The sequence below is a fragment of the Harpia harpyja genome, chromosome 19, assembly GCF_026419915.1.
Source record: "Harpia harpyja isolate bHarHar1 chromosome 19, bHarHar1 primary haplotype, whole genome shotgun sequence".
Lineage (NCBI taxonomy): Eukaryota > Metazoa > Chordata > Aves > Accipitriformes > Accipitridae > Harpia > Harpia harpyja.
In genome coordinates, this window is record NC_068958.1 from 10,675,041 (window position 1) to 10,702,587 (window position 27,547).

General features: G+C 43.5%; 1 protein-coding gene across 10 annotated transcripts in view; it reads right to left on the reverse strand.

Annotated features, from left to right (window-relative positions):
- Positions 1-27,547, reverse strand: part of CACNA1B (calcium voltage-gated channel subunit alpha1 B) — a 310,095-nt gene that overhangs the window by 94,059 nt on the left and 188,489 nt on the right. For 5 of the 10 annotated variants that reach the window (XM_052815094.1, XM_052815091.1, XM_052815089.1 and 2 more), the window contains 6 exons: positions 27,267-27,398; positions 26,276-26,348; positions 21,319-21,436; positions 14,400-14,467; positions 8,523-8,629; positions 1,354-1,416 (listed from right to left, as the gene is read on the reverse strand). In XM_052815094.1, coding sequence (XP_052671054.1) covers positions 1,354-1,416; positions 8,523-8,629; positions 14,400-14,467; positions 21,319-21,436; positions 26,276-26,348; positions 27,267-27,398 — 561 coding nt within the window. The remainder of the gene's footprint in view (positions 1-1,353; positions 1,417-8,522; positions 8,630-14,399; positions 14,468-21,318; positions 21,437-26,275; positions 26,349-27,266; positions 27,399-27,547) is intronic. The other 5 variants (XM_052815098.1, XM_052815096.1, XM_052815095.1 and 2 more) reach the window with 1 other exon arrangement.

A 27,547-nucleotide genomic window follows, 5' to 3' on the forward strand; every position in this document is an offset into this window, starting at 1 on the left:
AGAGACCCAAAGGGCAGCAGACCTCTCTCTGCACCTTTCTGCCTGTCAAGACTCCCAGCAGCCAGGGAAGAAATGAGCCAAAATCTGCCTTGGTCTATTTTATTCCCCTAATTTTGACTGTCCCAACCCTGAGAGATCTCAGACCTTAGCACAGACACGTCACACTACTTTTGCTAGTTGCAAAAGTTCAATCTTGGTCACAGAAGCTAAACTCACACATCATATCAACATATTTTTAATACACACATGTCTAAGATCCACCAGTGGACAAGGACCCCCAAAACACCCAGGGGGGAAAGGAAGATGTCAGGAAGCTGGTGGAGATCCTCCTTTGCTTCACTGTGCCTTTGATACCTGCTAAGGTGCATATAAGGACAAACCCATGCCTGTTTGAATTGCACTTACTTGTCTCTCCAAAAGCATTAAAGAAGAAAGATAACATCAAATGGTAAAAGTATAACCCAAAGCAAAGACACTAAGATGGGCTGATGAGAAGCTGATGACGAGTTTTATTGTATTAGTCGGCAGGGAACAATGGTATTTTCTACAAACCTGCATAGGTGTCAAAGCGCACCCATGATTCACAGCAAAGCCAGCAAGATTTGTTTGTTAGGAAATGCGTGGAGTAAATGGAAGGTCTACCACTGTGTTCGCTCAACCACGGGTACATAGGAGCTTGCTGAGTGCCTCATTTTTACAATATCTGTAGCTTTAAGCTCCAGCTTGAGAAGATGAGAGCACAGGCATAACCAGTGCTCTCATGAGTGTAAGTTTCCCAAGGATATTTAGGCAGAGTTTTCCAATTTGGTCTCACTTGGGACCCATTTCCAGAAGTTTCTTTTAAAGTCCTCCTCCAACTTTCATTTAAAGAGCGCACTCACGGTGGGCCCCTGTTCTCCTATTGAACGTAAGTGCAAACACTGGTGGAAGATCAAAGCCATCAGCCCAGTGCATAATGAACACAGAGAACAAAAATACAAGTGAGAACAAGACAAACCATCAAATGAAGGCAGACAGGAGAAAAGAGAAAATAGTTAAGGAAGAAACAAAGGAAAATAATTAAGGGTATGGAGAAAAATGAAGGAAGGAAGGGGGAAAAAAATCACAGTTAATGTATGAAACACTACAGAGTTGCTCACAATCAAATCACAAGCATTATATGGCAATGTCGCACACCTTCCAGTCCTTCCACCATACGTTGGTCTGGAGGCTTTCCACAATGATGGGAATGATTTTTGGAAAAAACAAGGGGGGAGTGAAGGCATCAGGAGAAGGGGAAAGAGGGAGGTTTATAAATATAGCGAGATATATCATAAATCCATTTACTAAATATTGTAACAGAGAGCAACTCACGGTGAATTTACGCTGGAGACTGACGAGCTGCGAGATACAGTACCTCGAGTTTGCTTTACAAAACTGCACATGCAAAAACAAAACAAACAAAGAAAACAAAAAGTGAGAAAAGAAAAAAAAAAAAAGAAGATAAGAGAAACCATAAAAGACATCGGGAGGAGACTCATACAGGCTGTGTCCTATCGAATGCAGACTGCAGCGTGCATCTTGGTAGGAGACCAGGCAAGCTTCAGAAAGTGTGGAAGCCACAGACAGACCACCTTCTAGTTAACAGGGAAACAACCAAAGAATCAAAAACGGAACCAAAACGGAAAAAAATTAAAAGGTGAACAAAAAGCCACACGATGATATTAGGACTTTATGCCTCCATATGCTATACTCACACAATGAAAGTCCTCCGCAGAAGTCATCTTTAGGACCTCAGGGTAGAGGTCTTTGTAGAAACAGATGGTGATTGCTTTTACAGCTGTGTTGCAAATAATTATTTCGAAGTGGGAGCAGGATACTAATTCCCACTCTGGCCCCATGACACAAGGAAAAAGCCTTAGCACGGAGAAGAGCATGGGCTGGAGGGAGAACCCTGGGCCACATCCAGAGAACCAAAATCCACCAGAGCCCCAGCAGCTGATGCCAGGCTGCTTCTCCTTGGTCCCTGCCTTGGATTTGCTCTTCAGAGGCACCTACCTCTCTCGTCTGACAGGCGCGGGGATGTGCCTGAGCTCAGACTGTCCGAAAACAGCTCACCGTGTCTAAAAACCATAGGTCTGCTGCAGCTTAGGCAGGGCATTACGCATTATTGAAAGGAGCTTGCTTCAGTTCACAAATAATTTTGTAGATTCTCCTCCATCCAGTGCTTCTATAAAAACCATTATATGTGGGGTTTTTAAATATGGAAACCGCCAAGTTACACAGAAAAAGAGTATATTCTTCCTTTGGCAGGGAATCTACAGAAAAACAGGATTCTAAATATCTTGATAGATCTTGGCTTGAGGAGCTGATTTTTTCATAGTAATGAACAATAATTTTTATAAATCTACATCATCCAAAGAACTCTCCCCAAGAATAAAAATAAATCCCTTCACGTCCTGAATTTGCCTTTTCAGTTGCAGCATTTTTTCTCCTGCTTCCATGAGAGTTTTAATCTGTTAACAATCAATACTAGCAAACCAGAAGGTCCAGTTAAAATCTAATTTTCTTTGGATATCATATAAGTAGAGTTTTAAATATACATTTACTTAAAATTAACGGATTATTCTGAAAAGAAATGTTGGCCCAGGTAAAGTATATAATACAACAATCCAGAGGTCAAGAAACCTGGAACAAATATAAAAGAAATTATGAAAGGCATCATAAAAGTTTTGCTTGGAGCAATAATCTGCTGAACAGTCAGGTAAAGTATTTTGCCTAAACTTCAGTATTTCTACATTTGTATTGTGCCAAATGAAATGGGAACAGAAGTCAAAGTGGGGTTGGCATGCCCTGCTTGCTTGCCAAGAAAATTATTGTTTCCAGGTTACTCAAGCTGGGGATCCCTTTACTCTTTGGCTGGGTGCTGAATCCCCAGGATGTCAGCTAAAACCTGCAGAGAACAAGCCCTGCATGAATGCCTGAAGCGTAGGTAAGAAATTTCTTGCGCAAAACAGGTAGAAAACTCATGATGGAGGAGAATGTACTGGGCTGCTCTGAAAGTCAGCACCAACACTGTGCAATACCTGTGGAAATTTTGCTTCTAATTGCTGAAAGCAGATCTCAACATCCCTCAGTGTGAGACTTGAACAAACCTTTGCATTTATCCCTGCATCGTTTGGTGCAGTGCAGGATGGAGGCCATGCTCTGAACCTGCCAAGTATCCTTGTAACCTGGCCAGCCAACATTATGCAAGTCCTGCAGCATTCCAGGTTCACTCCTCTGCTCCCATTGCTGGAGTCCGCTTTTTTGAAACCATAAATTTGACTAAATTTGTGCTGGAACTGCAGGGTGTAAAGCCATGAAGCAAAGACAGCCTCCTTTTCCAAATCAAAGTAACAGAAGTACTTGAGCCTTGCTCAATGCTACTTACCATCCGTGAGGGACAGAGTACAAGTGAGAGGCTTTAGGTGTAGCTGAGTCACTGTTACACCAACAACAAGGGCAAAAAGGTAAGCTAACAGGAGGAATCACAGTACCTCACACATCAACACACTTCAGGGGAGAAAAGAAAGGGAGGAAATCACAAGTCAGCAAGAGAAAAAGAACACCTCTCCTAGTCTACACATCACCCAGCACAGGACATTTTATGGGCTGGGTGTTCAGGCACGCTTCTTGCTGGGTGCTGTTGGGTACCAACAGCCCAACAGGGATTTGGAAACAGACCACAGTATTCCCAAGACAAAAGGAAAATAGGGAACCTATGAGATGGAAAATGTCCTGGAGAAACAGAGCAACATCCCACCCTTCATCCCCAGACCTGTACAAAAGGGACAGACAACTCTGAGAAGTCACTGTGAAATGATGTGCCACCTGTATTTGCTCTTGGCACTTCTCTAATGAGTAGTCAACTTGCTCACATTAACAGGCAGTATCCACCTGTGGGTGTGCAATTAAAATGTAAACTGCTTTGAACAACCATGTGAGGGACCAGCAGAAACCAGTCAGAGCCTGGAGAGAGGAATAGGTCTTTAGAGGTTGGCAGGCTGTCCTGGGAAGCATGTGTAACTTTGAAAAACAGTAGTGGGCAATTCTACAGCTCGTGTTTTGGTCTGGTACCCACACTGCATGAGTGTCTCTGACACTGTCAGCAAAGTTTCATCCACTGCACCTGGGAAGTTCTCCTCCCATCCAGAACTCACACCCTATATCTGTGCTTAAATAATTTCCTTGGATCTGGCTACAATTGTAACCCATTACCACACGGAATTAAAAAAAACCTGTAAGTAACAAAATGCAAAAAGTTTCACTCAGCATGACTTCAGCATAACTACCTAGCAGGTTCCTAAAAATTTAGCATTTGCTTGCTGTTGTGATTGCTATTTTAAGACTTTCCCAAGAAAAGGTGAAGAGAGGCCATTGGAAAATACATGGGCTCTGGGTGCCAGGTGAGCCACAGCGTGTCCTCTCCGGCTGGTCTGCTGGCCCGCGCCGGGCTGGGTGTGCTTAATCACAGCCCCTTTTGTACGTGCCATTGGTGCACCTCTGGCTGGAATAGAAAAGGTGGAGGAGGAACGCAAATGCAGGGAGTTCAGGCTTCAGGTTAGGCAAATACAGAAAATAAAACCACGCTTGCATTGGGGTCTTCATGTGACCCACAGGAATGAGCCTGATGGTTCTCCCTTCCACTGGCATCTTTACAGTGGCATCACAAAGTGCTTTGCACATCCACTGCCTGCGTAATTGCTCCCTTTTCCTCCTCCTCCATTCTGGCCACCAAGGAAACTGCACCAATGGTTTGCTCTAAAGACCCACCGGTCTGTACAGTCGCTCAGTTCAAGAGGCTGAGTGGTTTAAATGTTGTACTAAACAGAGGATCTTAAAGACAATGCTGGGCAAACTGAACAAACCCAGAAACTCACCTCCAGAAACAATAAAGCAAGGAAAATGCTAAACAGAAAACAAAACAACAACAAAAAAAGTCACAAAAATAAGAATGAAACAATGGGCTCAAATTAAAACACAATAACACATGTTAAACAGATATTCTGTTTTAAACCAAACATTGCAACAATGACAAAAACAATGTACCATCCTAGCTTTTACTCCTGAAAAAACACAAAACAAAAAGACCCATTCACGATAGAGTTCACCAGGTGAAAAAACAAACTGCAGTCAGACAAATCTGTTCACGTTAAGTCCCTTTGGTGGAGCAGAAGACAAACCACAGAAATCCTGGGAGATCGATGAAGTAGGAGCTACAAACCAAGTGCGGGTAGAATATTAGAATAAAGCACTTTGAGTAAGTTGCAAGAGAGACGGTATCTCGGCGCCACTGTAATATAATGAGTATAGTATTAAGACAGATCCCCACGACACCATAGTGCTTCACCATCTATCAACCACAATTCATAGCTCACACAGCAGCCTACTGCATGTGTAAAGGTGAAGGTACCTCTTTGGACCCTCCAAGCAGGCTGACATGCTAAATAAGCAACCAGTTTCTTATGCCTAGGAAATGACATTTTGCAACTGGTGCAATAAATTGAACATTTCTTGGAGCTCAGTTATGAAAAGAGGCTTGAATGGCAGAGGAGAGCAGAAGAACCGGTGCAGATAAACTACAGGCAAAGGAGCAGACAAACCGCGAGTGCACACTGTGTTTGCACAGGAAAAATGCCAGAGGTGGTGGAGCAGATACAACACTACAGAGTAGGGAATGGCCTGGAAGGAGGCTTAAGGGAAGATAAATGCTCTCAGTCCTTGATGTAGGACTGACAAGGGAAAGAAGTAAAACAGCAAGCACAGCAACTCGCTGGTGAAACAACAGAACAACCAATATGACTTTTCATCAGACTCATCCCCAGGATGGATTTATCACCTCTGTGGGAGGTGGACAAGCACACTGGAAACATAAACATCATGGCTAAGGAAATGCAAGCCATAGAGCCCTCTACTAACACCTGAGAGACCTGTGTTGATTGATGGAGGTAGAGAAAATGTTGATGTTTTCAGAACATTGATCCATGCTATAGATACCTGTTGTTATAGAAATTCATTTTCATATGTTATGAAAATAAAATCAAATTGTAAAAGTAAAAAATTATTCTTTAGGAGAAAATAAAATTATAAACTGATAGGGTAGGCCCACCTCTGCAGCAGGCCTTTGGTAGTTCAGTCCCAGTTTTTCCCAGTCCCTGCTCACCACCCACTTAGGGGTACCCAAGCTCTACAGATGTTTGTTTTTTGCAGTGATATTTCCATACACCAAAAATCCCATTTCCAAGCATGCCCAGTGCTTTTTCATTCTCATCATGTCCAGCTCTGAATTGCATCAGAGGCTTGATCTGACAAGTCTTGCCACCAACATGTCATCTGCTCCATCTTCAGGACCTCTGAGTACCTTAAAAGCATAAGAAATGAAGCAATGGGGTACACTTTGCTGTCAACCATGGGTCCCTATCATGAGCCCCACTGTATTGGATAGAGATATCTAAGGGATAGGTGCTGCAAACCTGAAAGCTGTAGCTGCTAAGCCCCTTTGGAGTTCACAATGGATGTATTCATGTATTAAACAAACTGCTTTGGCATGCATTCATTAAATATCTTTTGGATCATGAGCCAGCAATCCATCCATACAGCTATTTCTGTCTCACAAAACACCTAATTTCTCCCTTGCCTTCTCCTCTACGTCATTATCCATTTGGTCATCAACCTATTGACTTTAATGCATTTTTCTTCCCAAACTAAAGCCCTGTGAGTTTTGTGAGTGGCTTTGTAAGCATCTCACTGGCACTAAAGCAGAGATAACGAGAAGTCACGCGACGGTTGCTAGATGATGGCTCCCACACAGCATGCATGATGTTGCCGTGGTTAGTAGATGTAGAAGCAATCGACTACACTTTCAAATGTTCTCATTTGTAAGCCTAATTACCTGCCTGTACAAATGTGGCAGGTAGGGATCTGGGCAGATACAATTTGAGGCAAAATAAGCAGAAATCCACAATTTTGTACTCACTTTCAATTGTGGTCACAAAACTGGCCCTGTGATATTGAAAACCAGGTGAAAGCCTGGTGAAAAATCATGGAATAAGGTTATTTTAAACAACTAACAATGTGATGTGAAATCTTAGCTCCATTAAAGTGGGTTTGGGGTTTTTTTCTGATTTCTAACAAATCTTCACATGCACTATACTTTTGATTAAAGAAGAAGAAAATAAGCAGCAGCATCTTGCATTTTAAAATAACAGTACCAGGAAATTCATCAAAGAACAAGAGCAAATATCCTCATTTGACTTCTTTTCAAGACTGGACAGGAAATCATTGTAAGAAAAAGATTAAATTTAAAACCAACAAACAGACACAGCATAAATAGAAGCTGATTAAAGCAGTAATAGCAAAATAAAATGGTAAGAAGAATAAAATAGTCAAATTAAATAATATTCTTTTCCTTCACATATAATGAACTGGCTCTGTTTGGCCTATTGACTTTGATGAAGTGGATTAAACTCCCAGTAACAGGGGTCTCAAGAGATTTACACTGAAGGAACAAACAGGAATCCTGCTGTGTTTCAGATACTTTGCAATAAAATTTAACAGGAAATTTCTTTTTCTGTGCTTGAACTTCTCCAGCCTTTGGAGGTCTCCCCTGCAAAAGGCGTCTGGAAAACATCAGCAGCTCTAAGTAAAATGCATGACCAATTTTTTTCATGCTGGTAGCCCTGATGCTAAAATTCCAGAAGAGGTAAATGAACCTTTGAGAAGAACATACTTTTCAGTAAATCCATGCGAGGTAGGCACGTCTCAAACACAAGCCCATAATCCCATGCAGGCAGAACTCTGCACTAACCTCAGCAACATCTGGACAAGTATTTCCACCTACATATAGTTTTTTCACTTCCATTTAGATCAGTATATATGAAAAGGTGGGCCCCAAGGCAACGTTTTCTAAGGATTCTGGTATCACAGAATATGTGCGTATGTCCACATTCATGCAGAAAAGCCTGCATATGAAAATGCAAATTGATGCTTCTAGCTACAAAGCACTAACTGTTCACATACATTATCTTATTCAACCCAGCACTCTCAAACAGCAAAGAGCATTCAAGCATATGTTTCTGTCTGATATTTAGGAGGATGCCTTTACACTTAAATTCTTGAAGCAGAGATCATTAAAGAACAGTTAATAAGTTATGTGCACACACACCTCTTGTAATTAAAAATCCGAAGTGAAACGTTAACACTTCACCTGGTGAAATCTATCCTAGTACAGCTTAAAAAAACCCTTCTAAAATACAGTTATTTATAACAAGGCAAAAGATGAGGCATTACAAAGAAAAACAAACTAAAAGAAATACTTAATTAAATTCATGGTTAAGTGATCAGCGCTGAAGTATTCAGTCAACCTAAAGCCCTGTCAGTAACAGAGATGGCATAAAAGGGCTCACAGAGCACTGTGGGATGCTCCACTTGAACAGACATATATCAACACTGAAAACCAGAAACCAAATGATAAAGTTTCCAAATAATAAAATAGTGCTTACGCGGCTATGGAAATGTTAGCTGCAGACATGGGGCTGACTTCTGCCACTTCCTTGGCCTTTTGCAGGGCGAGCTTTTGATTGGTGGCTTCCTCCATCTCCTCCTCGTCCTGGTGCAGAAAATCAAGAGAAATCAGAGCATGCATCATGTAATGACAATAACCAGAGCTCCCCAAGGCACAAGTCATATGTGACTGTCACCGCCACTCTGTGAGAACAGTGGAAACTCATTAAAATAAGGCAGAATTTCACAACTTCTTGCAAAGATCCCTGGGTAGGGTCTTGGTGCCCAAGATGAGAAATGCAAGGTTTAGTCAAGCGCTCAGTGGATTTTTACCTAGATTACATCTCTCTCACAAACCTTTCTTACCTCTCTTGGGTCTCCTCTTATCGCTTAGCATTCGGGTAAGAGACTATGGCAGGGCAGGGAGAGACCTGACCACAAGAGTGACGTTTCTGGGGTGAAGTGAGCCCCTTTTATGTCAGACCTGCACATGTAAAAACACTCTAAAGCCTACATCCTACTGAAATGGATGAGACGGACTCCTAACTCCTTCAAGACTTCTTGCCAATGTGACTTTCCTGAAACAATAAGTCCTATAAACAACACTGGATTTGACTGGTCCTGCTCACACCAGTTTTAGTCCAGATATTTCCACTTATTTCAGTTGAATCACTGCAGACTTACAGGGTGAAAACAAAAAGGAGGAGCCATATTAAAGCACAGTCTGTAGATTCATGCATAGATCAGAACAATGCTTTCTGTATATACCCCAGATCATGTGGATTGTTAACCTCTATTGGCATTGCGAGTTCCCGCAGAGCATAACTGTGATTTATTTCCTCCTACCTGGTGTAATGACAAGAGAAATACTGCTCAAATTCCAACTACAGGATCTTAAGCAATGAGATGAGGGCAAAAGGCAAAGAAACAGCCTGATTCATTTTCAATGGTCATCTAGGTTAAACTTCCTTTGAACTTTCTAGCCAGTCAATTTAGATAGCAAAATCATGGCAGGATAAACACAGACCCTCTGATGGCAATGTCAGCATCACACATATTCAGGGAATAACCACACGTCAAATGAGAGCAGTCACAGGCTCTTCTGTCAAACTTTATGAAATGCCACGGGTTTACCTTTGCTCTTCAAAGGTAATGTTGTGAAAGAGTTATGCTTAAAATAATGAGAGCAGACAGTAAGACATCTAGCTTTGAAATAGGAAGTCATATAGATTTATCCATTCTGAATACCATATGCATAAGCAATTCCTTGCTCTGACTTTGGTGTTATTTGCTTAAACTGAATTAATTTTGAAACTGTTTTTCTTTTCTCCTTTAGAAGGAAAAAGAAATGATGGAAAATTTATCAAAAAAATTTGCTACCATTAAAGTTTCAAATTTTTTTTTTCCTTTCTGAATATTAGCAAATCTCGAATAAGTAAATTCTTACTGTAGTGATTGAAGAACCTGAGACAGGCCATGAAAAAAGCCCTGCTGAAAGATTATAAAAAGTCAGTATTTCTCAACTGCCAACTTCCAGTGAATTTATCAGTGGTTTGAAAGCTTGTTGTAAATCAAGGGTATCTGCAGAATATGAATCTTTGGAGGAATAAGACCCCCAAATAAGAAGGCTTTTAAGGTTTTCCTTTCATTCCACAGATATCTTCAAGTTGTTTCTTCTCTTGAGGACTCTCTAACAGTATTAAAATCACATACATTCAAAGGCTCTTAATTTTTCTTTCTGTGCGCCTAAAGCACCAGGTGCAGGTTTGACTATCTCTTTAAAATTTGTAGTTTCAACTACATTCTCCCTGGTACATCAGTAATTCTGCTGGATTCTATATCTCAAGGTAACAGCAGAAAATATCCATTGTCACTATAAACACAGCTGTCCCTTACTCAGAACAAGCACACTCTTTAGCAGATGACTGCTTAATAATATTTCTGTAGCATCTTCCACCCAGAGATTGCAGATCACTACAAAAATTAATTAATTTTTTTCCTGATACTTACACTGCCAGGTCTCACTGGGGCACAGGCTCATCTTGTTCTGCTTGAAGCATGCAGAGGTGTGACAGTGCATGACAAGCCAGCTCTGAGCTGTGATGGCAACATCTGTCCATCCCACCTCCCACCAACAGCCCAGACTGTCACCATCATTATATGGGGCAAGTGCATGTAAAGGCCCTGCCTCTAAGGACATCTATCTTTTATGTTGCCTTTCTGTTTTCTAGAGCTCTACATCTTCATTTAAACCACTGTCCTGGTTTCAATTGGCACAGAGTTAATTTTCTTTCTAGTAGCTGGTATAGTGCTATGTTTTGGGTTCAGTATGAGAATAATGTTGATAACACACTGATGTTTCCAGTTGTTGCCAAGTAGTGTTAATACCAAGTCAAGGATTTGTCAGCTTCTGATGCCCAGCCAGCAAGAAGGCTGGAAGGGCACAAGAATTTGGGAGGGGACACAGCCAGGACAGCTGACCTAAACTGGCCAAAGGGATATTCCATACCATGTGACATCATGCCCAGAATATAAACTGGGGGGAGTTGGCCAGGGGGGGCGGATCGCTGCTCAGGAACTAACTGGGCATCGGTCGGTGGGTAGTGAGCAATTGCTTTGTGCATCACTTGTTTTGTATATTCCAATCCTTTTTTTATTATTATTATTATTGTAATTTTATTATTGTTATTACTATCATTATTATTTTCTTCCTTTCTATTCTATTAAAGTGTTCTTATCTCAACCCACGAGTTTTACTTTTTTCTCCCTGATTGTCTCCCTCATCCCACTGGGTGTAGGGGGGGGTAAGTGAGCAGCTATGTGGTGCTTAGCTGCTGGCTGGGGTTAAACCACAACCACCACACAATTTATCACATGGTAAAACCCATTTTCGGTGCTACCCATAATGATGTGCATAGTTAACATTGACTGTTCTTTATTAAGTTCACCCAATTAAAACCCTCTCCATTGGGAAGGAGGAGGACAGGTCTTCATGGCTGTTAGACTCTTGGTTTCGCTGCTCACTTCAGCCCATTATTTCTGGGGATTTCTCAACTTCTTTTATGTATTTTTATATATATTTATATATTTTTATGTAAAATTCACACATCCCTCCTACCTCACGTTGCATGTTTTTATACTGCTTTTTCAGGGATTGCTGGCAGTGCAGAGAGATCAGAGAACACACTTTGTACTTTAGGATATTTAGGAATATAAAGGCTTACTTGTGACAGTATGGCAGTAAAATGCCAGTTTAATGAGGATGAAGAACGAACTGCCGTGTGTCACCGGAGACATTGTGGGATGGTCAGCGGAAAGAAGATTTTTAAAAGCAAACTTTTGGGGCAATTTTAGATTCCACTCTGAATAAGTGAACAGGAAGAAAAACTTCCCAATATATGGGAAAAACTGGAGGGTAGGCAACCCAAAGAGATTCAGGACAGCTCTGAGAAGTCACTAGAAATTAAGTTGGCAGAGTTTAAGTCAGTGGTAAGGGAGAGCCAGCACAGGAAGAGGAGGAAAGAGACCTGGGGAGGGAGAGGTGGAGGCTAGAGAACAGATTCTTTACATATTCAAAGCAAAGAAGGTGATTCTTCCCCCCCCCCCCCAAATGAGTCATTCCAAAGTACTGGTGAGTTTTGTAACAGACTTAGGATGATCAAGCTTAAGTTAAATATAGTTACAATTCGTATAACTTCTGTTACAGGTCATAAGGCCCAGCTAAGGCTACCAAGAAATGTTAAAATGCCATGATAAAAGAAGTCCAAATTGGCATCCAGAAGTGGAAATGTTGGTTCAAATGTTTCAGTCCTGAAGGTTAGCTGGAAAGCTTTCTGTCTTTCCAGAACAGAGGTAGTTGCAAACTGCTTATGGTTTTCCCACGTTATATGCAGCACTGATCTCAATTCGTTTTACAGTGTAAATGTCAAGAAAGTCTCCTGAGATCAACTGACTCCTGAGTAACTTAATTATATCTCCAGGCCATTTTTGGTTTTGAATGATCATATTTACTCAGCAATAAATCCCTCATTCTCCAGGTATACCATATAATTGAATTACTTTTATCTTTTTCCTCTTCTTTTGAAAGCCCTAGTGATTTGGGGGGATCATAAATAAAACTAAAGCAAAGAAGAGTTTCTCAAGAAGCTTTATGATTTGGCAATGCTGCTGAATCCATCAATATTTAATTATACTTTATAAACATCAACAAAGTCAGGTTTCTAACCACCCCAGTCAGCTGCTGAAATATTCACAAGAAAGCACTAAAAGGATTAAGAAAGAAGTAGGATGAGCTTCATTATCCAAGAATTGTGCTGGGCTTGATCTTCTCTCTTAGCACATGCAAGGGATGCCCGTAAATCTGCTGAACAGGCTGGGAGGATGCATGCCTCCGGGCTGGAGATTTCTGTGGGCTTTAGAAAGAATAGAAACAGCTGAGCTGTTGTAAGGGAAAAACTTCCCAGAAAAAAAACACTGAGAGCCATTAAACACAGCCCTGAGCTGCATTATAAGAGAGGAGAGATGCAGAACATGGTCTCAGAGACACAGGAACATTTATTATACACCTGAGAGCCACCAGCCTTCTTGTATGGTCTGCACTGGATATCAGCTGTCAGAAAACAAGGCTCCAGTCAAAGCTGGAAGATGAAGCCAGTCACGCAGCTCCACAGCAGAAAAGGAGAGCTGGTAAAGACAAGCTCAGCTGCAACAGAGATGTGGATTTTAACTGGGAATAGTTGGCTGCTTTGGTCTTCAGCAGCTGGAGTGCGGTAGTAAACTCCTAGAAATCTCTGTGTCCCCGAACTGTGGAGTTGCATCGTGTATCCATGAACTACTTCACCTTTCTACAACTCTAAAAAGAGAAAACATCCTTGCCTGCTGCTGCATAAGCACATGGTTAGTGATCCTCATACCCTATAAGGATTATGTAAGCTAAAACTTGTAAAATACAACCGCTAAGGTGGGTACAGTGCTGCTTTTGCCACTGGCAGGTCACTGTGACTTATGGTGATGGCAGCAGCACAGCAATAGGGTGTGCATGTTTTTATCCACTCGGCAAGAACAAGCTAGAAACGTGCAAAAAAAATCTAATGCTGCCTCATAAATACAACTGAGTATGCTACAATGAGAAATCAAAAGTATGTAATAATACAAACTACAGCACTTGCAATCCTTCCTGCTCAATACTGAGGCTGTAAGTTTTTCTCCATAGGAAATGCTCCAATATAAATCTGTGCATACAGTAAAGTTACATCGGTGTCATTTCCATCTCTTGCCAGGACCTGGCTTTCTGCCTGCACTTGGGCTGGTGTCTCAGATTTCTGATTTCTCTTGCACCCGGTGAGAGGCAGTAAGATTATAACATCTTCACTGAGTATTCACAATAGCCTCTGCAAGTTGTTTTCCAGGGAGCTGATCGGAGAACATTATTTCTTTGATTCATCCCAAAACTCAGCAAGGTATGAAACATTAGTATGAGACAGCAAAAGCAGCAATACAACACCTGCGTTTCTCCATGTCTAAGCTTCAAGTCAGCCAAAACCCGGTAATGGCTTTGCCTCTGCTCTTGAAAACAGCAAATGCTACGAATGCCTGTGCACCTCCATGCAGCAGCGAGATGAGCAATGCCCACTGCCCACTCTGTGATAAAACGCAACTAAAGAACATGAAATAGTTCACTGAAACAAGCCTGAAATGAAACAAACCTGAACAAGAATAAACCTCCAGGTCCCTCTCTGCAATGCAAACTGGTAAACAGAGATACCGCACAAACAGGCTCTAGAGGAAATCTCAGGGTGTCTGGAAGGGTCGGTAACGTGTGCTTTAGATCCAGCAGCTGTGGTCTAAGTTTGAAGAAACAGAAATTTCATACATACCTTGGTCAGCTCTTGGGCATTTGCCAGATTGTCAACAGCAATAGCCAAGAAGACATTCAGGAGCGTATCTTTTGGGGAGCTAAGGAAAAAATCTTCACACAGCAGATACAGCAAACTGTTCCCCTTCTGCTGCCACTACCCTTCTTTCCCCACTTACAATCACCAGTATATTATGGATTGACCCCTTGCACCACTGTTTTGTCTTCATTTCTAACTCACCCACTTCTGCTGGGAGCCAGCTCTGCAGCACAGCAGGTGCTGGACACCTGTTTGTCTCTTGCCCAGCACACATCCCTGGTGAGGATACACACACGAGCTGAGCAGGGGGGCTTTACAACACTATAGCTGCAACCGGTATGGGACCACAGGGTGGTCCCAGAGACACAACAGCCCCTGTTTTTTCATTCCAGAAAACCCACACCTACACTCCTGCCCATACACACGCAGAGGATTTCACCTTCAATTTTTCCATCTTGTTTAAAAGGACAACCAGTAAAGCTCCTGGAAATCGGTCATTTGAAAGCCAACATTTGCATAATATATACAGAGCTATATAAAGGTATTCGGTACCATGAAAAAGTTAAGCTTAGGTCACTGCTGCATTACATACTGGTGGGAGGAAACTATCATGACTTATCACACTGAAGTCGATATGACAATTAGACCGCCTCGGACATCCTCTATCCTGAATGCTGCAGCATCACGCAGAGCACAGCTACAGAAGAGCCTGTTAGCAGGACACCCAGCCCGAGGTAATGAGCTCTGCTGGGAAATGGGCCGTTAGTCCAGGCCAAATTGCGTGTAGCCCAGCTAAAAAACCACCAGTGCCCACGCTAGCCTGGGTCTCTCTGAAGAGCACTGCATTATATCACTAAGACATAATATTTCCCTATAATTATTTATTCATATTTTATTTTTGTTTTTCCAGTTAATGATTTCGGCTATTACTTCTCCCTTCATATATTTTATTGCTGTTATTCCAGCTATGCGTCTGCAAAACAGCCCCAAAACAACTGTAAATCAGATACCTTTCCATACGAAAGGAGAGCAAGCAAAGCAAAACCAAGTCTAAACTACTCTCAAAGAAGAAAATGCACTTTGTTCTTGCACATTACCTGGTGACAGGACAGTCGCTCACTCCATAGCTGTGTAAAGCTATGATTGCTCCTCTAAATATGAATGTACATGAGAATGAAGTTGATCTCATGAGTATATACTCTCTGGAGATTCACCAAGGCTTTAACAGCAATGCACTGCTACTGTGTTTGTATTGTACTGCCCTCATCAGAGCCAAATACGATCCTGGGACCAGATGCAGGTCTCCATAAGCTGAATGAAATGACTGCAGCAGTTTTAGACAACTAATCCAGTTATTTTCTGTTGGGTTAATGGGTACCCTGTTTTGGACTTTGAGTTGGAAGCAATGCCCGAAGCAATGCCCAAAGCAATGGCACAGCGAAGGCAGGACTGAGGGATGAGGGCAGTGTGCCGGGGGGAGCGAGGCAATCACTCTAGCCAGGGGAGGAGAGGTGAGGCATGGGCTCCCAGGGTGCTGGCAAACCTGCAATGAGATTTTGGGAAACCCTGGCCTCTGTGCCCCTCTGATTGCTTTCCATTCCTCACAAGGATGGCTGGAGGAGGCATCTGAGGTTCCTCTATAAAGAGAGGAGCCAGGAGTGGTGCAAGGCTGATTCATCGGCCACAGTCATCTCTGCCGAACACAAGTGTGCCCAGAAATCCCTGTACTCCAGCAGTCGTCAGGCAGCACGCTGGCTGCAGGCACTGCCAGCTGTGGAGCCGTTGCCCCATGTTGGCGTTGCGTCAGGAGACTTCCCAGGGCAGCCAGGGACCAAAGTTGGCCCAAACAACCAGCTCAAAGCCTCTTTGCTTTCCCTCTCAAGAGCTTTTACCAAACATAATTCCGGCAAGACTTCAGATGCTTGCGTCTAATTCCCATTGAGATGAGTGTCTCCAGAGCCTGAATGCCTATCAAAACTGGAGCCTCTGCTTGTGCTGGTGGAAAGCAGGAGTAGTATTTAATCTCTCAGATACATTTGCATCCTGACTGCCAAACCCTGCAAGGGATGGGACACAGAGGCCTGGGGTTTCTCCAGGTGAAGGCCACGTCATCCATCAGGTTTTCTCCATGTCAGGTAACACGGGATGGAGGTTTTTATCATGTGAAGATGATTCCTCTGGGACAGACAGAGGTTTGAAATGTGATGATGCCCATCAATTTCTCCTTCCTCCGTGCCAGCAGGACAGTGAGGAGCGTGGGGTGGGAGCACCTCAATCCCCGTGAGCCCAGCAGATAAAGAACAAGAAAAAGGGAAAGATGATGCTGAAATGATCACCTCCCTCCCACACTGAAGTAAGAACTCAATCAACTTTTCATTTGCAAAGATACTAATTTCCCCATTTCCTTTTAACCGAGGGTTGGCAAGAGGGGGCAAGCCTGTCACTTGCAGGCTGGGGGTGCAGGCAGAGAGGCTGGGGGTGCAGGCAGGGAGGCTGAGGCATCGCTGCCTGAGGCACCGCTGCCCACGGCACTGCCAGGGTGCCAGCTGTTTGGGTTTCTTCCTCTGGGGTACTTCCAACACTTTGGAAATGCTTCCAAGCCTCCTGCTTTGGGAATAAATGTCTCGGTAATAAAACTGTCTTCCTACCCCTGCCTCCTACACACACATGCTGAAAATGTCTCATGTAACATAATCAACCACTGGAAATATAATTAATTTTTTTTTTTTTTTTTTTTTTTTTTTTTACAGATCAGGCTGTTCTGATCCATCTCCAAGCAGACACAATCTGGCAGACTTGGGTGTTTCTGCCCCAAAAAAGGTCCCTCAGCCCTTTCTGCAGAGCTTGGGGATTCCCAAATATTACCCAAACTCCAGCCTGTGGTCCAGGCTGTATAACCTGGGCAGACCCATGGACCTCGCTGGCCAGCTGAGCCAGCAGCTGGTGCCGAGTACAGCCCTCCTGCATGGAAGATAAGGGCAAAGGGAAAGGGCAGCATGCTCCAGGCATTTGCTGCTTTTCATTTCAGGCTCCTCTGCAGTTTTTCATGGGGTTTTTTCATATTTTTTTTCCTAACAGATGCATCAATTTATCAATTAACTGGATAACAATGAATACAGGCATGGTGTAATTTCCTAGAAAATGGGCCAAATCCTGCTGTTATATTAATCATACTACTTTCATTAAACCATATCAGACATGGAGGTCTGGTTCCACACAGACTTTCTGGAACTGAGAAAGTAACGTGAGAGACTTTTGACTTACAAAAACAGTTTCTGGATCTTTTCCTTGCAATAGTCCCTTGAAAACGTAAATGGATTCAAAGAAACAACTGAGCTGCAGTGAGAAGCAGGGGAAGCCGGCACCCATCCATCTTTCTTCTTCATGAAAAAGAGTAATCACAATGCCCCGAGCAGCTCTGGGAGAAGAAAGGAGTCCCTCATGTTTAAAAAGAGCAGGTTTTGCAAGCTGACTCAAAATTGCCAATGCCAATTCTCTAAAAAGATTTGATCCAGTCTGCCTAAACTCTTAAAAATGGACTCACCAAATGTCAATGTTCAAAAACCGAAAATAAAACCCCTCCCAGCAGAGGAACCTAAGTGCCTTTTGCTGATCAGCATCCAGAAGGGCTTAGACTGATTTCAATGGAGTCATACAAGAAAATAAAAACGAAAAGTCCCACTTAAGAAATTCAGTCGCAGTGAACGTCTGCGTGGGGAGGGCTGGTGGCAAATCCACACTTGACAAATGAAAAAAATCCACTACATAAAAGAAGTACATTTTTAAAGCTTTTTGGAGGGAGTTCTGTAAGGCAGAGGGGGGAGATCTTTGTAAAGTCCCAAGTTACAGCAGAAAAGACAGTTCACATTAATCTCTAAGTAAGCTAATCAACAACTTGGACTGCTCTCTACAGGGTGTCCTCGTGGTGTTTGCTGGGCTGTGGGGCTCTCCTTGGGAAGGTGAACCTGAGGCTCAGACATGTACCTCACTACCTCACCCTGTACACTTGCCTGTCCTTAACATGGCTGGGGCACTGCAGCACCATTGACATTAATGACTATCTTACTTCCCGCAAAAATGTAGGACTGTTCTTTTCTGGCAAACTAAACTTTATTTTCAGATGTTCCTGGTTATGTTTTGACAGTTAATGATAACTTAAGTCCCTGGTAAGTCATACAGTTCAGCTTTCCCTCAGAGATAAATGACTGCCTGCTGCTTGCTCTCAGCATCAAAACTGTAGCTAGTGAAAAGCAAGGGTAGCACTGACCTTACAGAACTACTGTTTGAAATATCAGTGCAAGCATTAGTGGGCTTACTGCTGCAATTCCCACAGTAAACAGACAAGGAAAAGATTTAACCCCTCATCCTCCACCACACACTCCAGCCTAGATATCCCCTCCTGCACACAGTGCTTAAAGGCAAACAGGTCTGTGTGCAATGCAGAAAGGCTCTTACGAGCTCTCTGTGAAAGCAGCTGATGCTCTCAGACTAAGTTTCTACAGAGACAATCTGGGCCAGGTCTCTAATTCTCCAACAGCAATGTAAATCTCCATAGAAATTAATAGATTCGCTTCAGGTTTATAACTCTGAGCAGTAGAAGCTGGTGAAAGAAGTCTTCTAGAACATTATAAAAGGGTTTCTGAGTATTGTTACTCTTTGTCAGCCAACTCTCCCCTCTCTGTACTTTGTGCTCATAGAACTCATCTACAGCAAACTCATCCCCATCTGCAGGACTCATGGAGAATTAAAGAATCACTCCTGACATATCCTCCTTGCTAAATGCACAGATAGTGTGCCGAGGAGCACTCTGGCTGCGCTAAAGGTGTGCCACCAGCATGGGACTGTGGGCAAAGGGGATGAGAGAGGCACTGAAGATGGTCCCAGGGAGGCAGCCAGGAAAGCCATCTCCTGAATCTCCTCAGCAGGACAACAGAAGGGAAAGCAAGACAGCTGCCCTCCGCCAGGATGATATTTGGTGAAAATGTGGGCAAGGTTTCAACTCACCGTTCTGCCAGGGCAAGCAGAGGCAAATACCAAATTCACGGCAGTGGCAATAGGTGAACCGGGTCCTTATTCCCTCCTCTTGAACATCCCCTGCTCTTTCCCTTTTAATGAAAAGTAAAGGACAAGGGAGAAGCCCCCTCTGAATTAAAGGTGCAAGAAGGGAATTTACATTCTGTTCCTCAAAAATGCTGGATCTTAGCTGCTCTAAGGTTAAAGGTCTCTCTCTCAGCTCTGCTGTCAAGCCTGATTATAGCTTAATCTCATTTTCAAATGCCAAGCCCTGAGGATTTAGAGATCTCTCTCCCTCCCAGCTCTCCATTGACCCAGTTTTCCAAAGCCTTGTGTTTCTGGAAGGGGGCATGTTGCCCGCCACGAGGCGGATGTCTGAGCATAGCTGCCGAGCCAGCCCAGGCATCACGGCTGCTCCGGCTCTGACAGCGCACGTTAATGGGATAAATCCCACAGAGACACACTTGTGTGACAAGCACAGCTTGCACGCCGTCTGCTCCACTGTTCCCTGTCTTGGTTCCTCATGCTAATGGAGAGATTTCAGACAAAGCAAAGGGCCAGAGCCCTGCCATGCAGTCCATGGGTGCTGATGTCTCATCTCTTGTCATCTTGACCACCAGCTGAAGGGGTCTATGTCTATAACAACTGTACGTCTTTAGCACAAGTATTGCCCCACATGTACCCTTCCCTTTCTCCTAGGTACCCAGCTGATGATGTCAGCCCAAACAGGACTCCTAGGAAAAGACAAAAGCTGGGACTGTAACTAGCAAGAAGGTCCATACTGCTGGGAAAACCTCCAGAGAGCTCTCAAGCAGAGCGGCGATGCTCAGTGCTATTATCCCTATTTTGCAGAGGAAAACAAACCAGCCAGGCTGTGTCATATATGCAACAGTTTTTAGTTTCCATTTTTAAGGATGTTTTGTTTGACTCCACACAGCTTGTCGCTGCAGCCAGCAAACGTCTCGCACCAACAGTTTTGTACCTAGCTAATGTGAGCAATGCTATGCAACATCAGCCCATCAGCAGCCTCCATCGTGAAGCAGGGGCAGAGCCATCACAGCTACTATGCTCTGCAGGCGCTCCTAATCACACCCAGCCATTAGAACAGAGAATCTCTTTACTCATTTCTGTATAAAATACAACCTCCCTTTCCAAATCCTGTCTCCATGGGACTGCTATGTTCTTGCCTCCTTAGACCTCTCTGGGGGCGTAACACACATCAGAGTGCTGCTGGTTCCCCAGCAGACACCCTGGGACATTTTGGGGGGATGCAAGCTCCCAGTTTCCTGTTGCCCTCAAGATATTCTCATGATGAAGCAGAACAAAATATCCTCAGAGACTTCATGTGTCAGGCCTTGGAACATGACCGAATACTCCCAGAGCCTGAAACCCAAGATCGGGACTTAAGTTTTAAGCATTACGTGGAGACAAGACAATTTCAAGCATTTGCAATAGCGTAGTTCGTTAAGCTGTCATGTAGACAAAGCCACCAAGAGACTGGAGCCTGATCTATGCACCAAACCAATTTCAACTCTTCCTTCCCCTGACCTAGTGCAAACTATCTGTGAAGATATTCAAGGTACAGAGGTCCTGCTCTGACTTGACTTCAATCATTCTTCCCACAATATAAATTAACTCATAATAGGACATTCTTAAGTTAAAACATGAAAATTAAAATGAATGAAGACAATGCTCACATTGTCATCAGAAAAGTGACACCAACATGGACAACTTAGCTACGCCTCTTATAACAAAGTTATAGCAACGATTTGATTTTAAAAACTCTAAGTGAGTGCGTGAGAATTTAAACAAAACTAGGTATTTCTAGCACCCCAGGAAGGGTGCATGGCACACTGTGCCATGAACACAAGGCAATGTGTAAGGATACAGTTACCAAACAACGTCAGGACGATGAAGTAAATGGAGGAGAACATCCCCGAGCGGACACCACCCTGCGACTCTATCCCGTGGTACATCACTGCGTTCCAGTCTTCCCCCGTCAGGATCTGCCCAGTGAAATTCAAGAAAGAAGAAGACAGGGTGACTCAAGGGAAAGACACAGTAGGTAAGGTCTGGGGGAGCGAGGCAGCTTGATGCAATCCAGGACTGGTCTCTGGGGGTAAAATGGATGATCACATTAGTGTGGCAGACTGCAGTGTTAGACATCAACCCCCCAGCCCTGGATGGTCTCACCCTGGGCTGGATGCAGCTTTCTCCTCTGGCACAGGTGGCGGAGGAGTGAGGACCGCTAGTGAGGGAGGACTGTCGCCCCATTCCTGTCCCCTCTTGGTTACGTGCCGGCTGCCCACCTCTGACCGAAGGCTCTCGTGCAGGCAGAGGCAGTAAAAGCCACGTTCCAGTGCTTCACCCCCAGCAAAATTTCTCCCCCCTCTCCATTTTTAACTCATGCAGAGATACCAGCTTTCAACAGCTCCCTGCATGGCATTTCCCACAGACCTAAGAAAACCCTGACCTCTAAGCCCAGTGCCCTGAGCTGGACCTCTGGCAGCATCAACTCCTTTCATTCACTTCATATGGAAAGAGTTTGCTCATCTCCCCACCAACCCACACACACTGTACACACCGAGTGACTGCATAACAAGAGGAGAAATTCTTGCAACCCCCTTCCCACTATTCCTCTGTTCCTCAGGACTCCGGACAGCTTTGCTGCAGCTGGTGCATGCCTGAACGTTACTCCAAATGCCAGGCACTGGGCAGCACAACCACTGGAGGGTTTGCCAGGGGGCTGCACTGCAACAGGTTCTTCTCCAGGTTTCCTGCTTGCCAAGGCCACCAGGACCCTCAGCCACCCAGATGGAGACAAACCACAAAAAAACCCCCTAAGCAGAAGCAATAACCAAATGTCTAAGAGTGAGAACAGATGAGGGTAGCTTGAAGGGGAATCTGTTCCTCCTCTGTCCTCGTACAAGGCGAGCACAACCGCAGCCTGGCTCTGCAGAGCTGTCTCTGCCCGCAGGCTCTGGATACTGACCTGAGGCTAATTAGCAAACCCATGAATAAAAGAAAAACTAATCACAATAACTGAAAACACCTAAGACTCAAATAAGCCTTGTCATGCTAGATGCTAATTTTGCACCAGTCTGAATTGTCTGCCATTCCTGTTCTCCACCAATGACTGTAACATAGCAACATTTTGGGCAGACCAGCACTTCCTCTGCCTGCCGTGGCAGAGTCGAACAATAGTTACTTTTAGTACATTAAAACATGTCCACTGGGATGTGAAGCTCAAATTCCTAAATTGGAAGTTGACTTTGTGTTTAGTAGAAGAAAAAACTAAAAAAAGCCCAAAGCATGATCCATGTTGTAGTAATCAAGTCCCATGTGCATACAGTACGCTCAAAACAATTGCAAATTCCAGACTAGTGGTCAGCTGCCAATAGACAGAAAATTTCTTGCTGCAGGGTTGATGCTGATGACAGCAATATGCTAAGAGCAAGTATAGACACAAGGACATACAGCGCATACACAAACTTGTTTCCTAAATGCAGAATCTGTTCTCAATTCAGAGACCAGAATTCAGAGCCCAAGCCTAACCCACACCATTGGAGTTACTCTGAATTTACACCAGAGAACACAAACCAGGGCACTGGGCTTTCAACTCTGGCACTCAATTATGCAAAGCACTGTTCACATTCATCATTTCCATGAATTCACAACTGTTCCTGCTTTCTGGGAATAACCATAAAGTGATTTCTGTTCACACAAACATTCGTGGAAAGGCAAACCAGTGGGAACACTTCTCTGCCCTGCAGAAGACCAGGAGTCGCAGGCATCACAAATTACAGGCTGCACATAAACAAGTCCAGCAGGTTGGGGTCTGGGTTCAAAAATCCAACTGGATTATTTTAGAAGTGGAACAAAAACTTAAAGGAAAAAAAAATGGTTTATGGAACTTTTAGAGAGAGATAAAAGTCTAAAATAACCAGCCTGCCTGGGCAGAGCTGAGGATGCTCTCTGAGGCCCTGGGCAGGAGGACAGACACTTTGACCTGGTGTTCTTCCCACTGTTTGTGCCATCACCCATCACCTCGAGGAGCTTAAGCAGCTAGGCAGCAGTCCTCAAGGAGCAGAGTACATGCAGTAAATACAAGTCTGTCTGCTCTATAAAGTGTCTGTTTATGGATGCTATAAGAAATTCTTGCTACAGGAGGGAAAAGGACAGCATTGCAGAGGGAGGGGCACAAGCAATGAGGACTTTGGAGTAAGGGGAAGCCCAAACATTTTGGTTTTCCCTGGGCCCAAAACTGCTTTTGGCTGCCCCAAATGAACATTTTGTCCAGTGCATCTCAGCATTTAATACTTAGGCTTGGCTGAGGAGCCATCAGGTGAAGGAGGAATAAAAACAGCTATCAAGAGCTGTTGTGAAATCTTAATGGACTAATGAGCACCTTAACAGTGGGAGACACTCAGCTGCAGAGGAACAGTACTGCAGCATTTCAAAGGGCTGTCCTGAAAGTGAGATGCTTTCCTGAAGAAGGGCCTGAGTAAACGCAAAATCATGTCAGCTCACTGTCATATCTCGCAGGCAGGTCAGCGAGGGCATCAAACCGAATCCAGCTCTGCTTCCCAAGCCTCAGCACAGCACCCATCAGCAGAGCTAAGGTTTGGTCCCATCCTGCCACTGCAACTCCTCATCTCCTCCAGTGGTCAGCAGTGCTCTGCTTCTTAGCAGCCAGCAGCATGTAATTATTTACGTAGAAGGTCTCAGGGAGCAGAGCATGTGTAGTTAACACATGTCTTTCTGCTTTATAGAGTCTCTGCGCTTATGGATGTTGTACACACTTCCAGCTCAATGATTGCTGGAATAGGGAGACACAATTAGTTATTTTTCATGTGTATATAGATATATATGAATATATATAGATACAGTTTGTGTTTGTATTTTATATATATACAGCTTGGCATTCAGCTCACGAAGACCTTCTTGGGAGCCAGGAGCTGGAGAAAAACACGTGATACTCTTCAAAGGGAATTTAGGGAGAGTGGGGCTCAGTTGCACCCAAGACAGAGTTCAGCCAGCTGCCAGGAGGATGAAATAGGTCCTGGGAGTCGCATGACAGAGGACCATGACCCAGCCAGGTCTGCTGAAATAAAATGGACTAAAGCAGGCTGCAGAAGACTTTGTTTGAGACCTCTTCTTAAACAAAGAATTTCCAAAGGGGTTAGGGATGGACAGGGTGTATCTGGCTTTATTCTATTTGTTCAACACATCAAATGCATTCACTGAATAATGCTACTCTGCTCATTAGAGCAGCAACAAAACAAGCCTGCTGGCTTGCCTGAGTTTATGGAAGACGAGGTTAGAAGAGAATCCAAAGCCCGTATTGAAGAAACATTGACCCAGTATTTGCAATTCAGGGGAGAATAGGGGACTGACTGGGAGCAGAGGTTATCAAAATGCCTCTGTGAGGCTGCACTGAGTTAACTCAGTGCTGATGGGTTTTGTTGGTTTTAATTCGGTCTGACGTCCTAGACAAATGTCATAAAATCAACAGTGTTTTCCTTCATCCCACAGCCACTATGTTACAGGGATATTTATCTCAGGAATAGAAAGAAAATATTTCAGCTAAGTATTCTCAAGAGACAGCTATAGTCCCAAAGAAAATAACATCAAAATTTCCAGATGCTCATATCCGGAGCCTGACTTGGGCTCAGTTCCGGCTCTGTAGCAATACCTTTACGTTTCTTTAAGCCCTTTCTTTGATGAGTACTAAAATACTATGCAAATATTAATCTACCATGATTTGCAATATCCTGCGAGGTACGTACTACTGAACCTGCTTCACATCTGGAGACAAGCAATATCCATATGAAGCTGCTTATGCTTATGCTTATCCATACGAAGCTGCTTATGCTTATGCTTATGCAGAGGTTACAGGACATATTTTCTTTTAGACTCTTTTTCTGTTTTAATCTGAAAATTGTCATCAACGCTTCGCCCCCTCCCTTTTTGGGACGTGACACTGAAATACATAAGCCAAGCCTTGCTGAGATCTACAAAAGTTCAGATCCAGGGTCAAGTCTCAGCTCAAACCCACGTCAACAATTTGTGTAGGGCAACACTAAATGCAGGGCAGTCTTCCACAGACCTGTGAGTGCTACCTGTACATGGAGCAGGGTGCAGCATCCCCAGCTCTCTACTGAAACACCTGAAATAAGTGTTTTAAAAATGCATGCAGAGAACAGCTGCAAAATTAGGCTCTGAAATCTGAGCATTGCATCTTCTAGAACTGCGACTTCTTCCTGCCATCACACGAACTTGCCCAAGGCTGACGCCTCTTTCTATGCTCCCCCATCAGTTGTAATTCTTATCCAGCATTATCTTGGTCTTGAGCTATTACCATGCAAAATGCAACATTATTTCCTTACTGCCTGGGGGTAGCTCAGGCCTCTCTCCTCATTAAATTATGGCAACCACAGGAGAAAGTGAAACAGGTCAACCACTCACTTGCTGTCTAGGATTTCAGACAGGACTATTCATGCAGCGGGGCATGTGCAAGTTCTGCCATTGCAGGGTGCAACCCTGGGCAGGGGCCTCAGAAGAAGAGAGCCTGGGCATGCACAGACTTTAAACTCATCACAGAAATGCCTATTTTATCAATATTTTTTTCCTAGCAAAAAATCTTTTGTTCTAGTTTTCCTTAATTCCATAGCATTGACTTTTAATGATGCATTGATTGGTCACTGTGGCAAAATACGAGAAGGAAGGACTTCCCCTTTCCTAAATTCCACAGATTTGGGGGGACGTCTTTGCACCCCATAAACAGGATGAGATGACCAGGAATTTATCTTCTAATGCTCACCCAGGACAAGGTATGGCTTTACCTGGAATACTGTGAGTATGGCGGCAGGGAAGGTATCGAAATTCGTGGTTGGTGTTTCATCTTGGAAATTGAATCTAGAGAGAAGTAAGAATAAAAACAAGAGCAGTAAGGGGGACACAGCTCTCACGCAGTCTCATAATACCCTGTAACCCAAGTTAGAGAGCAACATCTGTTCCACCTGGCAATAACACCCCAGGCAACCACAGCATGGCAACACAGCATCTCTGAGGAGATGCTTAACAGAACTATTAGCAGAAACTCAATTTTATTCCTGGAGAAAATTCTGATGCTTTGAAATTAATTTTCACCCACAATTAAAATGAACAATCAAAATCTCAAATCATTTTGTAGAACAAACCATTCCAAGAAGTTTTTGTCCTCAAGTGTAAATTGTCAACATTGAAATTGACCTCTTAGTACGTCATTTCATTTTAATATTTTAAAGATAAAGTAGTGATTGATTGGAAAAAAACCCACAAAAACCCACCAAACCCATGTTATTTCATTTCAAAATTTATGCTGGAGTTTAAATGGTAATATTGTGATATTTCTTGCTGCAAAATTCATCACAACTGGCATTTCTAATGAGAAAAATAAGATTCAACAAAACCATGTTTTCCAGCAGAAAAATATTCCAAGTGAATAAATATACTGTCACCCTGACTATCGGGGAAAGAATTTGCCTTTCCCCTAAGAGTAGAAAAAGTGCTGCCCCCCCTAGTCCTATTTCAGAGGTCCGGGTATACATAGGGACCACAGAATGACAAAGGAGCTTTGAATTAGGGTAATTAGAAAGAAATCAGCTCCAGGTAAAACACCAGAACAGGAACTATTTTCCTATAAACCAGAGACCACTTTTCAGCAGCCCAGAAAGCCTGACAGCCACACCCACGATGTGCATCTTTCAAGCCCTGCAGCCACTCTCTCCCTTAGGTATTCCAGGTGACTCCTTTCAGATTACCCCTGAAAGGACAATGATTAATTAGACTTACTGCCCTCCAAAGAGCTGCATCCCCAGCAAAGCAAACACCACAATGAACAGGAACAGCAGGAAGAGCAAACTGATGATGGACTTCATGGAGTTCAGCAAGGAGACCACCAGATTCCTCAGGGAATTCCAGTACCTGCATTGGAGATCAGAGCAGCCAAGAGAGAACATGAGTGGGAGAAGAGCCTTTGGTGAGAAACTAATATGATCTATTTTCTTATTATAAAGAAGGAAAAGAATGACAAGGAATATCAGCTTCTTTGAACTCCCTTCTGTGACTGGAAA